Source organism: Rhineura floridana, chromosome 1 (assembly GCF_030035675.1).
Source record: "Rhineura floridana isolate rRhiFlo1 chromosome 1, rRhiFlo1.hap2, whole genome shotgun sequence".
Lineage (NCBI taxonomy): Eukaryota > Metazoa > Chordata > Lepidosauria > Squamata > Rhineuridae > Rhineura > Rhineura floridana.
In genome coordinates this window covers 179,188,978-179,204,131 of record NC_084480.1, presented here as the reverse complement: position 1 = coordinate 179,204,131, position 15,154 = coordinate 179,188,978, and the positions used below count along the sequence as shown (strand labels likewise).

At 42.9% G+C, this 15,154-nt stretch overlaps 1 protein-coding gene across 4 annotated transcripts in view; it reads right to left on the bottom strand.

Annotated features, from left to right (window-relative positions):
* The window catches only part of SEMA5A (semaphorin 5A), a 198,066-nt gene that overhangs the window by 92,784 nt on the left and 90,128 nt on the right, over positions 1–15,154 (bottom strand). For all 4 annotated transcript variants that reach the window (XM_061588081.1, XM_061588090.1, XM_061588110.1 and 1 more), the window contains exons 2-3: positions 12,690–12,886; positions 5,320–5,419 (exon numbers count right to left, since the gene is read on the bottom strand). In XM_061588081.1, coding sequence (XP_061444065.1) covers positions 5,320–5,419; positions 12,690–12,819 — 230 coding nt within the window. In that variant the 5' untranslated portion in view covers positions 12,820–12,886. The remainder of the gene's footprint in view (positions 1–5,319; positions 5,420–12,689; positions 12,887–15,154) is intronic.

The window sequence follows — 15,154 nt, the reverse complement described above, 5'->3', positions numbered from 1 at the left end:
TCCACTGTCGATCATAGCCTTGGCTGAGAAGCTCTCACCTGAGGATAGGGTGATGCGAATGGGCAACAGAAGGGCCCCTTGGGAGGGAAGGGGTCATAACGGAGGCTCAGTGTCTGTAGCATCCCCCAACTCTCTAGCCTCTACGAGAGCTGGGATGTGAAGTTTTCCGGCGGCTGGGATCTTCCAGTTTTGGCTGCACAATTTCTGGCAAGGAGTCCAGACTTTCCGCAATAGAGACACAATCCTTCCCTCTGGCATCTTTCCCTCTCCTCCTCTGTCAATCACGGTCTAGCCCCCTCAATCTGCATGGGCTCCTCTCCCGAGACAGTAGGGATGCCAGGATTGGGCACGGGGCGCGCACGGGGTAGCAGAGCAGCAACCTGACTCCGTGAAGGCTCCATTCTTCGCTCCAACTTTCTTCCTTCTAAGCGGCTGTCTATCTGCAAACTCAGTTGAATCAAACCCCTCAGTGAGTCGGGGTGTGTGGAGCATGCCAGTTCATCCAACACTTCTGGACTCAGTCCATTTCTGTAGAAGTACATCAAGGCTGGGTCATTGTACTCCGTCTCCTGAGACAAAACACGAAAAGCATTCGTGTATTGCCCTACAAACCCCCTTCCCTGTCTCAGGGTCCCTAACTGGCGGCCAACCTTCTCCTTCCTCTGGGGGTCTCGGAACATGTCCCCCATCGCATTCTTGAAGGCATCAAACTGGCGCAATATCTGGTCGTTGTGAATCAAATACAAGGTGGCCCAGTTTGCCGCTTCCCCTTCCAATAAACTGATGATGAACGCCACCTTCGCGTCATCAGTTGGGAACTCAGCTCTGCGCACTTGAATGTACAACTCACATTGGGCTAGAAACGTGGCAAACTGTTCACTCTGCCCCCCGTATCGCACGGGGAGCCCCACTGGAGACTTTACAGGGGCTGCCGCCCCGGGAGGCGCAGCCTGGACTTGGGCGACCAAGGCATGGAGATTCTGGTTATCCACTTGCAAGGCTTGCATTGCGGCTCTGAGGTTTTGGTTCTCGGCTTGCAGGGCTTGCGTAGTCACTCAGAGGTTCTGGATCTCGGCATACAAAGCTTCCATGGTGATAGGTACTCCCCTTCTTGCTCCGTTCTGGTCCATGTCATCCGCCATGGGAACAGGTTCGAGTAGGGATGGTGGTTGAGTCAATCTGTCCCGTCCAGAGCCGAAAGAATGAGGCTGGAGTGTGTGTGCAAGTAAATCTCGTTTTATTAGAGTAATGGATACATCAAAGGCATTGTGCTTCATAGGAAACCCTACGCTAACTCACTAGAGTCCCTAACTATACTCTAGACATGCTCTGCAGCGTGTGACGGAAGTTGACTCAACGACCCCCCACTGGGAGCGGCAGGCTTATATAGGAAATGTTTTCAAACGTAATCTCTGACTCCTTCGTAATTCCTGTCTTTGCCCTGTCCGTTTCTTGTGGCGACGGGAGCGAGGAGACAGGGGACGCGCATCCAACAGCTCATCTGAAGACACCTGCTCCCGAGCAACGCGCTCGAGGTCAGGGGGCGGTGCCACACTGGAATCCTCCTGGGAACTGCTTGGTAAAGGAGGAGCTGGCACTGACTCTGAAGCTTCCCCCCACAAGTCCTCTGCATCAACTGGGGGCGGTGCGCTCGGCTCCTCGGAAAGGGCGTTACTCGTGGGAACTGGCTGGAGAGCAGGCTGCCCCCCTCCCACACGATCCTGCTCAGACACAACAATCCCCAACTCTGCTTCCTCTGGCTGCGGAGGTGCCTGAAACTCATGCCTCCCCCCTTCCTGTCCCTTCTGAGTTGGCTGCAGCGCAACAGGGGAACAGTAGGATTTTCTGTGGCAAGTACAAAAATAACATATTCCTCTAGTCAGCAGCTAGATTTGCAGAAGGGCGGTCATCATGAAGAGGGATTGAAAAGTATTGGGCAGGTCGCCTCTCCCCAAGGGAGACCGTCAGTGACAATCTGCTACACTCTCCTCACACATCTCTTGCTTCTGAGTTGGCAGCTGAAGGCCAGATAGTAGCCCTTGTGGGAAAGCAGTTTGGCCCATGAGCCATCAGCTCCTGATCCCTAAAATATGCAGAATAAAGCCCAAATTTTAAAAACTGCAAGGCTGAAGGTTTATTTCAGTTTGACAGACTCTCTCAGACAACCTTCCTCTAGCAGTACATCATCTGCTGTTTTCTATTCCAGAAAAATTTAGAGCCAGCCAGGAAGAAGTGTCCTTCCTTTCCTAGCTCACTGTCAAAAACATCTTAGAAATCTTCACCCTCATCACCGTTGCCTCTTTTATTAAAAGCAGCTGAAGGCCATTTTCAGGTCCAACACAGCCTTAAATAAAACTCAGATATTTTTCACACACACACACATTTCCTCTGACAACATCAAATCTTCAGTGTGTAAAATCTCTAATGCAGCCATAAAGACTTCTACCACACACCCGTATTTAGGCTGCACTTTTGTCTCACAATTCTCCACTCTGTCTCACTCATGCTCTTGGTTACAAACTGTAATGAGACATCGCAAAAATAAATGTACTGTTACGGCTGCTGGTTGACTATTCCTTTGATTACGATATCTTAAGAGGTGTCCGAATGAGTAATGAACAAACAACTTTTCAAAACATATAGCAGATACGTATTGCAATAACCTAAACATTTCTTTCTTCCTTTGATAAGCAATGGCCCGTTGACTGAACACATAAGGATCTATAAGCAAAGAACAAACAAAAAACACCAAGACTGTCTAATTTTTTGGTACCAAATAAGTTTAATTGTTTTTTCAGGGAAAAGTTTTGCTATTTGTTCTGCAAATTGCCTTTAACAGAATTAATAACAAAGGCACAAATTATACTACAATACATTTAAATCAAATAAACAGTTTCAACTTTAATTTAAGGTCAAGTCTATGACACTAGATATTCTTAATCTAGGCATTCTTCTATATTACCATCTTCTTCAGAGGACTGTACAACAACAGCATTAACTGCATCAACAAAGTCCATTTTCATTATATAGAGGCAATTTCACCCTATCTGGCCATAGATTCACAAGTTCCAATACATCCAGCATTATCTCGACCCAAAAACTGTTGGATCAAGAATTTGTGCATGCTGTGAATTTCTCTATATTCATAGGCTTGCAAGTGTTGAAGGAATCACGGTCTGGAGGAAGTCTTGCAAAATCAGGATCTGGAACTCTAGTCATCCAGATCACAAGGAAGACAGTGTGTGTAGGCTTCCCTTCTTCAGATGTCCACCCTCAACAAGTGGACATTGGGGGCAAGACCAGGACAGGGTTAGGGTTGGGTGGCTGGCTGGGGCTGATGGGAGTTGTAGTTCAAAAAAGTAACTTTTCCAAACTCTGATCAGAACTGACTTTTAAACAAACATAAGCAAGAACTCTGGCCTATTTGTGCTGCTGTTGGTGACATTACATGTTTCATTCAAACTGCTTCAGCTAGGGTGAAAAAAAGATTGGTTGCTTTAAAATTTTAACCGACTAACAAAACAAAACACTAGTCATCTATCAAGCCACACAGCCACTTCCTTAGAGCACTATTATTATAACTCGGCCTGACCCAAAAACCCTCCAGAAGGACAGTTAGTATTTTTAGACATCTGGAATCAAAACCAGGATCATCAAAAGGGCAAAGCTGTAGCATGCTTAGGGTCCCAAATTAAGATATTGCTGGGCAGATTTAAGCACCTATGTCTCTTACTGCTTGCAGCATTCATTCTTCGCACTGATTTAGCAAGAGGAGGAGCCTAAACTCAGAAAAGAATGACCAGATGCATCAACTGCTGAAAAATTCTAATTTAGGATGAAGACAGAAGTATAAAGAGCAATAACAGACAGTGGTTTAATCAGTTGTAAGCCAGCTTCACAATTTGCACAAGAGGCATAAATAGCAAATCAAATATATTCCAGTACATTTTTTTTTAAAAAAATGCGAATATCCTAAAAAAAAGTTTCAAAACTTCTTTGTGGATTTGTCAATGGGAAGAGTCGGCAACAATATTAGCACTAGCCAACTGCCATCTCTACAACTGGCTTTTTCTTGGTTCTAACTAAAGTGTGCTGCAATCTTGCAGAGTCTTTTCCTTTTTCTTTTTCTTTTTAGTGATTGCCTTAGAAGAGGTAAAGATATGTTTCTACTGAGCATGGGGGGAGATGCTTCCAAACTGGCCCCACTGCTATATAAATGATATATCTGTCTTTATCCTGGTAATCCTTGCGATAATAAGTTTTAAAAATTGTTTTTAAGGATATATTTTAGATTGTTGTAACCTGCCTTAGGAGTTCAGGTTGGAAGGCGGGTAATAAATTAATAATCCTTACAGTACATATAGGATGCTTTCACTATAAAATATTACCTGCACCTAGAAAGCTAGCATGTTAGCAAGAAGGCTCATAGCCTGGCCTTTATTGTTGTATTGTATGGGAAGGGGCAACCCCCTCTCCCACTCCAACTGTGAAGTGGTACACAGTCTAATCGGAACTTTATCATGAGATTCTCTTGACTGTTGTCACTTAGCTTTAAGTTCTAAACATAGCAATGATGCTACCAAGTAGCACAACTAATTCCATGTTGTGGAATCCATGGTTTATTTACACGTCTTAACAAGGCAGAAAGAAGGAAGGTATGATATTTTTTTGAGAGTGCTTTCTAAGCAACACTTGCTGAACCTCCTCTGAATGCACCATGGCTCTTCTTAAAGAAGCTCTGTCCCATATTTAATGTAGAAACCCTATACACAAGAGTCTGAATACTACATTTGAAAATAGATATGGCCTGCCTTCAAGTCGATCCCGTCTTATGGCTACCCTATGAATAGGGATTTCATAGTAAGCGGTATTCAGAGGGGGTTTACCATTGCCTTCCTCTGAGGCTAGTCCTCCCCAGCTGGCCATGGCCCGCTCAGCTTGCCGCAGATGCCAGCCCCTTCCTTGTCCGCAACTGCCAGCTGGGGGGCAACTGGGCTCCTTGGGACTATGCAGCTTGCCCACGGCTGCACAGGTGGCAGGGCACATAACCCCTGAGCCACTCACTGTGGGGGTGATCTTTAGCTGGCCCTTGACATCCAGGAGACACGAGCGGGGATTTGAACTCACAGACTCTGGACTCCCAGCCGTAGTCTCCTCCTCATCGTGCTATACCAGCTGCATTTTAGGTACCTACAAATGTAAACCCTTAAGTGCATAAAAATTACATGAATATAAACAATGTATTTTAATCACATTTGCATTAAACAAGAAAAAGTGGTCCTCTGAGAAGATACAATTTTTTAAAAAGCATCGTCTCACCTTGCACCAACAATAACCTCTTTTTGTCTTGGATCAAACGTTATCTGAGAGAAGTCAACAGCATTTTCCGCTCTGAATACATGTAACCAAGGAGCAATTTCTATTCAAACAAAAACGTAAAAAATGAACAAAATCAGAATATTAATTATAAAAATACTTAGCATTTACATAGCACTTTTGGTACCAGCATGGAACTTTGAACATATTATATCATGAATCCTTACAACAGTCTTATAAGATGCCAGGACCATAATGCTGACCTAAGACAGTTGTCTGACCTAAGGCTTCCATTTTGTGTCTCCATGCACGCTCCCTTGCATTTCTTCCTGCTAATTTCTCCCCAAAAGTAAGAACTGGAGAGAATTTGAAGGTTCACAAGCCAGCCTTGCTAATGCCATGCTTCCTACTACTTCCTTGGCCTTCTGGAGCTCTCTCTCTTCCTTTCCTGGTTTTGCATTACACTTATGGCAGTTTAAGCGATGGTTAATGCAAACCAGATCCCCCTTGATACCTGCTTGTAAAACCAGCTTCAAACCATGGTTGCAACCTGTGTGATTTAGAACAGAAACATGGTTTATGCAGGTGCACATGCCATGTGATCATCCCCCCTGCTTTGGGCAAGTCTGGGGGAAGCCTTGGGAACCCAAAATATGAGCTATTAAAAAAAATAGAATGGTCAGCCATGTAAAAAGGCAGAGGAAAGATAAAGAAGAATGAGAACAGATGACACCCTATAATTTAGCAAGAAGAAATGGTTTGTAATATTGCAATGAACAGGTATTGGAGAAGTGTAAATAATTTAGACCAGGACAGAAGAAATAGAAGCAGCTGAAGACTGCAAGTATTCAAGACTTTCAAGAAGTTTAGATGAAAGAGAAAGCAGAGAGCTGGGATGATAGTTAGCAAGAATAGAAAGATCAAGTGATGTTTTCTAGGAAACAGGAGCAGGGATACAGTCATCCAGGGTCTTCGGGGGGGGCTTAGACCCTTTACTTTTGGGGGGGCAGGGTCACAGCAGGGTACCTAGGACTTCAGCATCGTACAAGCCAATCAGCATGAAAGGGGAGAGTGTTAGCCACTGAAAAGGGTCTTCTAACATGCTTCCGGTCCTTTCCTGCTGACTGGAGCCAATCAGAGTGAAAGGAGGTGAGTCAAACACTGAGAAGACTTTTCTCAGTAGCTAACACACTCCCCTTTCATGATGATTGGCTCCTAGGGACATCTCTTGTTGATGAAGAAGGCATTAACCAAGATCTCATTCTCAACCCAGCAGCAAAAAAGAAGGAGAGGAGTGTGGCTGTAAATATTATGAAGGAACCCTGCACTTCTGAATTTGCCACTACAACTACTGAACAGGAGATATCCCAGCTTGCTTACAATTAAACGAGAAAAAAGAGAGAAAATGTTAAAATATAAAAAAGAAAAGCAAACTGAAAGCAGAAAATGAATAGGTAAAAGAACATATGAAGAGCCTCACTGAATCAGATCAGGGGCCCATCTAGTCCAGCATTCTGTTCTCACAGTGGCCAACTGGATGCCTATGGGAAAGCCTGTAAGGTAGAAGCTCAAGAGAACAAGTAATAAGCTACACTTTACTTTTTAAAAAAAGGAAAGAGGAGACACCAATGAAAGAGAAGGGTGGGAGATAAAGGGAGAGAAGGGATGAGAAACATCGTAAAGACAGAGCTTGGAAAAGTTACTTTTTTGAACTACAACTCCCATCAGCCCAATCCGGTGGCCATGCTGGCTGGGGCTGATGGGAGTTGTAGTTCAAAAAAGTAACTTTTCCAAGCTCTGCAAAGATATTGATGAAGAAATGAGGGGTGAGTCAAGAACGTGGCAGAACTTATAGAGAAGAATGAATGGGACCTTGGCTTCTGTTTTCTTGCAGTTACACTCATATACCCACCTGCATTCCAGGGTTATGCATCTGAGTTGTTTGTGTTTTGGTTTTGATTCTCTGTTTAGCACATTGTTTTTCCTTTGCATTCATTGTACTTGGCACTTATCTTTAATGAAACCCAATCCAAATAATATTTAAAAAATGACAGGGAAGAATCTTTATCCACAAAATAGTCAGCAAATATAATGGGAGAAAATTACACAGAAGAAGGGACTGAAGGGGAGGAGAATTAAATGCAGAGAAAACATGAGGATGAGAGGATTAATAAATGAGGGGGAAACGGTGGAAGAATGATTAGGAAGAATGCATAAATTTTGAATTACAAAAACGCAGAAGAGAATGAGATTTGTGCCAAAGACGCTCATACTGGCAAATTTGATCTGAGGGGTCATCACAGGTGAGACATCCACAAGCAGAACTTCAAATTGTGTTCTGCAGGCTGTCTTTAGCCAGTGGATTGACATAATAGTTTCCTTAAAGACCCACCTTCTTGAGAAGATGAGCTGGCTATGTTCTGCACCAACTGAAGCTTCCAAACAATCTTTGAAGGCATATGGTACTCGAGGAGTACTACAGTGCGTGAATGTAATCTTCCCAATCTGGTGTTTTTCCCTCTAATTTTCTTGTGACATCCATATCTGTTCCCCTCTTGTTTTATCACTTGTTGTAGCTTTTTTGTTGTTTTTAAAATAAAGCTGGAAATTGAATGTAGATGCTCAGTTATGCCAAGAAACCAATGTGATGTGAAGTGGAAAACTAACACTTGGCACTCAGAGGCATGTCAGTCCCCTTCCAATATAACAGAATGTTCTGCAACTACAATATGAAGAGTCTAATTTATCACCTTCATTAGTCTATGTGCTCAATCTAAAAGTCAGTTTCATATGGGCAATGAAACAAGACACATAGAACCACATTTTAAGCTACTTTCCCTTTCCATATGTCACCAGGGTGTTTCCAGGAGGATTTTTCAAGTTTTGCTACATTCATTCTGCCTTCTGCTACAGGAGATGCTCATTCAATTAGTCTTCATTTATGGCAGATTGCAATCAGCCCATTTGTTGTGGACTGTGTAAGGACTGGAGACATGAGAGAAACTTTTTCCCCCAAAAGGCCTTCTGTTCCCACAAACTATGATAATGCTAGTTGATTTACAGCTCAATCCTATGTATGCTGACTCAGAAGTAAGCCCCACTATGTCCAGTGGTGCTTCCTTCAGTTAGGCGTACACAGGATTGCGGCCTGTTTGTTTGAAAAGGAGATGGTTGACCACAGTTAAACTTTAAATGTAATCTGCATATTATAAATTCAATGTAAGTAAATAGGAATTTATTCATTTTTTATTCTTGCTGCAGTCCCTCATATAGTATTGGATGTTACGCTAGAGATTTCCCTGGTCCGTATGAGTGGCTTCTTGGAAAATATATGGAGAACTGCTTTAGGGAGAAGGAGCCAAATCAACTCCTGGTGCATGAAGAAGCAACCTCATGGTTCTCCAGATCCTGGCCAGAATCTGTCCTTCAGAAAACATTATCCTCATGTTTAATGTCTAGATGGCAGGAATAGTGGCTGCACAGTCACTGCAGCTTTCTCACAAACCTCTTTTTATCAAAGTTATTCCCTTTTTTCTTTTTCTTTTTTTATTCTTGCTTGGGCTCTGTATCTTCCACTAGATTTCACAAAGCTGATTTCAGCAACTATAACTGCCAAGTAAGTAAATGAATCAGTTTTAGTAGATCATCATCACAGTTGCAGTATCCAAGAGGACTCAGCTGCTGTTTAGCAGTTACTTGCAACACATTGTGATAGTTTAATTCCTTGCAAAAATATTGCAAGAAGAAATTGGGACATTATTTATTTGTCCACGCTAGTTTCCTATCTCCCCACTGTGTAATCACTGTTTATTTTGAAAAGCATCTGTGCTGGTTACTCCCCTCATTGATACATTATAGTATGTCTCCTCCCTTCTGTAGCATCATTGCTAACTTTTGTAGCTGCTAAAATTGTCAATATGTTCACTGCTGGTACCCTGAAATAACACTGGCAATTATGACAGTCCCTGTGGAGAAATGGAGGACCATTAGCAGCAAAATCCACAAGGAAACCTTTTAGACTGGTGATTAAGCAGCCATACATCTGATCAGAATCGCTCAGAAAACAGGACAAGGAGTCTCAAGTATTAAGGATCAGCTCTTACAACTGAAACAAGTAAACATCACCTTTACATTTCTGCAACATTCTTTTTCTAGCTCCCTTTCATCAACGTTAAAAAAAGACACTATGGAATTATTTTCAATTCCTTTCAAATTGTGGGAATGCGTAAAACAATGTGGTCATCATGATGAGCAATAGCTGAGTGGGTGGATGAATATCAACATCCCTTCTTTATTCTCAATTGGGTTTGTCCTACCTTTCTTTCCCTTAGCCCCTACCTCATCCTACTTTGTGTCCCTACTTCCCCAAGTTCCACCTACACCTGCACTGTCACTCAGTTGCATTTCCAGAAAGCAGTTGTGCTGGCTGTTTCTTGCTTTCACAGGCACGCCTTAATTCTTGATGACATTTTGCTTCCAAGTCTGTTAAGTGTGGCAGTCTGCCCCAATCCTTAGTATGAAGTGGGCTCATTGCTAGGCATGCAAAGAGATATGAAATGAGGGTGGGGACTGGAGTGATGGATGCTAAAGCAAGTGAAGTTTTCTTAAAGACGTGCTTTCCATATGCAGTCTCTATAAAGAAAGGCCATTTGACATCTTGAATGGAAGGTTGCTGGCTTCTCAAACGTAAGTCTATCAGCTTGCCTTCATCTCAAATTAGAGATAGTATGGTACCTTTCCTAACCACACCAGCAAAGAGGTTCAAGAAGAAGAGGCAGCATTCATAGGTATGAAACACGATGAGATTGTGTCATTTTTTAAAATGAATATGATTTCTACATTTAATATACCTTAGCCAGATTCTCATCTCTTGGCCTAATAGAATGTCAGCTATTTTTAGCAACTGCTAAGCATCAATAAGAGTATCATCATCTGACACAGTAATTTTTAAAATGTAAAAATGTTGTTTCTTTAAAAAAAAAATAATTATGGGTAAAATCCAGATGCTGCACTCCAAAAATTCCACTCCTTGTTGGCTCCACCTCTTTCCTTTGAAGAGTAAAAATAGGTTGTAGCTTAGCCTATGAATATATTTTCGGATTATTTTTATTGCAAGTTCTCTTGGGACAGGAGAAGCAGCTTCAAGACAAGACACATCTCCCTTTCCTTGAGTAGTCAAGCTCTAATGCCTGGCTTTGAAAATCTGGTCACACTTGGACGTTTGCCTTCATTGATTATGTGCCCTCATTCCACCAAACCGAGAAATGGGGCAGCAGAATGACAGATAAGACTCAATGTAAGGGAGTAAAAAAGTGATGCTTACTGAGGCAGAGTCCTAACTTCACATTTATACTTAAGTCAAAATTAGCTACGGTTGCACAGAAGAGAGAAGTTTTGGAATCCCAGCAGAGAGCTCACAGAAGCCATCGACTCAATATGTGGCAAACAAGACAAATTCATTTTAAGAAAAGGGGCTAAGAATAAAACAGACTATTCTATAAATTTAGACTGAGGCCATGTTTAAGCCCTCCTTCAGGCATTTGTTTCTCTGTGTGATCAACATTGTGTGGAGGAGAAATAAGCACATGTATTGATGTCCCCATCATCCTGCATGGCTTTGATGGTGACAGTCTGCAGCAAGGTGCCTTCTCTGTCATGTAGGCTCCCTGCACAATTTAGAATTTTGACAGTCACATGGAGAAACAAATGCCTGAATTCGAGAATGCTAGAATTCCCAGTGGAGTCATCATAGTGGCCATGTTGCCCTCCCTGCAACCACCATCCTCAGAACTGGAACCACAAGGTTTAGTTGGATCAACTGGACGATGTTAGCTCTTGAATCAGGCAGGACTGTTCCCTAGACAAAACAGTTGGGGTGGGAGAAAAGAAAACATGCTAAGAATTAGCACAGCATTTTAAACACCAGACTAAATGGCTCAAATAATGGTACTGGTTTGTTCTGTGCATGCAACCCTTAATCTGGGTTATTCCAGAAATATCACTGAAATCTGCACTAGTGTTTTGGATTATGAAGCTTGTGTAAAGTGATCAGAATAATCCTTCATGTTATATGGTATATCGGTTACAGTCCTATTACACCATCTAGGACATGGCGGTAGTTCGGTGGTAGAGCTTGGGCTTTACACACAGAAGAACTCTGGTACAGTCCCTGGCATCTCAAGTTACATGATCTCAGAAAGCTGGGTTAGATTTCTCTACTTAAGACTTTAGAGAGATTCTGATAATTGGAATAGATAAGAATGGACCAAAGGTCCGAATTGGTATAAGACATTTTAAGATGTTCATGTTTTCTACTGTATACTGGCCACCTACGTTTGCATCAAGGTGAGTGGTCCTGTGATGACCGAAAAGCCTTTTAAGACTATGCACTAATGAATCCTATTCCAACTGTCAAGTCTTTGTTTCTGTGATGCCTGACTGTCATGACCATAGTGTCAGACTCCCCTTTTTTAGATGATGAGGTTATGGATTCAGAGGACATCTCAGACTGGGAGGAGAAGGTGCCCCTTGAATGAGCCTTTCATGTCTCTATCTCCTTGGCAACTCCAGCGCCAGAAGAGCCTCTAATTCTACCGTCTTTCTGACCTGAAGAGGTCACACTACCATCTTCACCCTCCAAGGCCTCCAGCTCAGAGGCCATAGAATTGCCGCACCCTTTCCTGTTAAGAGCACAGACTCCACTCATCGGGGTGGAGCTAGCTGCTCAAAAGAAGCTTCAGGCCTTTTTGAAGCACAGTCTGAGTTTGTCTGTTGTTGGAGCAACATTCAAGCCTGCTTTGTCTGACTTGCAGCCTAGGTGCCACATTGAGCTATCCAAGGTGCTGCCCACCTTACTTCACCTTATGGACTTTGACCTCCACTTTGCTCAGCCAGTCTTATCTGGACTTACCCTCTGCTGTGTTTGACCTTTCCTCACTGGAACCTAACCCTGACTTTATGTTTGTCCTGACTCTACTTCTTGGATTTGGAAATTATATTCACAGTATGTTATCTGGTGTCCCTGGACTCTGTGCCTAGCACAAATTCCCAGTTGCCTACAAGCCCATCCCCAGTTGAGACTACAGGTTGGGACAGAACAGTAACAGCCTTTTAACAATGCTACCCTGATAGATAATGACTGTTCCTGCTAACATAGTGCACCTCATATTCTATGGCTTCATAGCAGTCATTGCCTCCACCCTGATGAGTAGTGGCCCACTGATTCAAAGAAGTGAAACTTAAAACATCTATAAGAAAGCTGGTTGAAGGGCCACAAATTCACTTCCACTTGCCTCAGTGCAACAAAAATCCAAGTGCCAATTTTTCTCTTCTTTTAGAGAAATATTTGGAAAAGTCTCTTCTCAGTGACTTACCTTCACTTGTAATGATAGGATGCTCTACATGTTGACAATGGGAATCCTCTGTGGACACTGCTCCTAAGTAGAACATCCCCAGACCTGTGACCAATATCGCCATCAGAATGCCATCCTGCACATTAGCCATGTCTTCCTGGTGCCAGTCACATCTCCCTTAGCCAGCAACTCTTCTTGTATTCAGATGTGAAAAGGCCCTACAGAATGCAACAACAAAATTACAACTAGATCAAGCATGGCCATTCTAGCAGCATAATTGACTCTTCAATGTTGGCCCAAGGCCCAGAAGTGCATTTTGCCATTTGACAAAATCTCTTCACAGGTGATCTGCTTACCCCTCCAAGCATTAAGTGGTCATAGTTATGGAGCACATGTGCTTGAGCATGTTTGGGAGATTACATGCAAAACTTACAAGTAACACCCCAGGATGGATTTTCATGATCCCTCTTTCCCTCTCACACCTACTTAAAATAATTGCTGTATTCTCCTCTCAGAGATCGCTACATTCTGATCCGGCCTCTGGGCCACCAGTTCACTACAGTATCTCTAATTTAGACCATAGGAAGATAGGACAACAATTGTTCACTACATTCATCTTCTCCTCTAAAGGAGTTCATTCTATTTATTTCAAGAAATTTATAACTTTTGAGGAGGAAGTCCTCCACAACGTGCTTTACAACACATTTAAAATACAAATCCAACTCATAAGACACTTCCAAAATATACAATCAACAGTAATAGTAGAATCAAAACCAGCAACAAGACAAAAATAATACTTAACCAAAGCTCAATAAGCCAGCCACCATTTGTGACCCTGTGGAGAAGAAATTTGTCTTTAAGGCCCCTTAAAAGGTGCAAGGAATGAGGTTGTCTGATCTCTATAGAAACTGAATTTTGTAATTGCAGTGTCACCACCAAAAAAGCCTGTTGCAAGTATCCATCAGTCTGACCGTTTTCATCAAAGAATGCCGAAGCAGTCCCTATGACCTAGATCTCAGGGTACAGGCAAGACAATATAGGTTCAGATAGTCCTTTAAGTAACCCGGTACTTAACATATAAAATAAGGTGGCTAACTTTCTGTTTTCTTCACATGGCCTTAAATGAAGCGACCAGATAATAATGTCACCTGCTGTGGGGGAATCAGTAGAGAAAGGAAATATCCTTGCAGCTGACCACCCCCACCTCCCGGCCAAGAAACAAGCTATGGGAAAAGCAGGAAAAAGAAACCAAACAAAGTGCCACATTTATAAAAGAAACACTGTCCTTTTACAATATGCTGTAGAAGTACTTCAGAATGGTTGTGTTCCTGGGCCAGAGCATCTCTGCTATGAATATTCTATGAATCCGTGCTCACAGTTTTTATGTGAGAGCTTTGTTTTGTACAATTGTGTTATATATGTGGCAATGTTGTCATCCTTCTGTGGATTGCCCAAGAGGAATATAAGAATAAATGAGACCTATTAGAGAATGCTGCTATTTGCGCCAACGCCATGCTCGTTTTTATCTCTTAGCAAGAAATTATTCCATGTCCTTCTCATTTCTTTTTCCTCTTAGCCACAAGAGATGGCAATTGCTTTGAACAATGGCTTTCGTGCCCTGGCCCAGGAACCCTGGAATTGCTTGGAAGTCTTTCAGCAATTCCTGAATGACAAGATGAGAGTGGCAGACAAGCTTCTCCAAAAGATATCATCCCTTACAATGTACAGGTGCAGGAAAAGTGTTGGGTATGCTCTGGAGTGGACTTTTAGTTCACAAGGAACAATGCTGAGGCCAGTATACACTTGGAGGAACCAAGTGTGCACAAAGAACAATTCTCAGAATCCTCAGCAATGTGCAGATGATCCCAAGTAGATGTGGATTCCTCGGCAAACAAGTCCCTGGAGTCAGAAAACTGGAAAACTACCAGCTGAAAATAATGTACAAGACTTCAGAGCCCGACCATAGAAATACAGGAAGCTCCCTCATACGACAGTCAGACCACTGAGCCATCAAAGCCAGTCCTGTCCACAGTAACTGGCAACAGCTCTCCAAGGTTTCAGAGAGTCACTCCCAGCCCCACATGGAGATGCCAAGGACTGAACCTGGGTGCTTTTGCATACAAAGCAGATGTTATCCTTCAGAGCTGTAGCCCTGCTCAAGAAGTACTAAGAATTGCTCGGACTGAAGGAAATCCCATTAAGTTAAATGGGACTAATGTGCTCAGAAATGAAACCTTACAAACCAATCCTAATGAAGACTTCCTGCTGTTGTTGTTATATGCCTTCAAGTTGATTCTGACTTATGGCGACCCTATGAATAGGGTTTTTATGGTAAGCGGTATTCAGAGGGGGTTTACCATTGCCTCCCTCTAAGGCTAGTCCTCCCCAGCTGGCTAGGGCCTGCTCAGCTTGCCACAGCTGCACAAGCCAGCCCTTTCCTTGTCTGCAACTGCCAGCTGGGGGGGAACTGGGCTCCTTGGGACTAT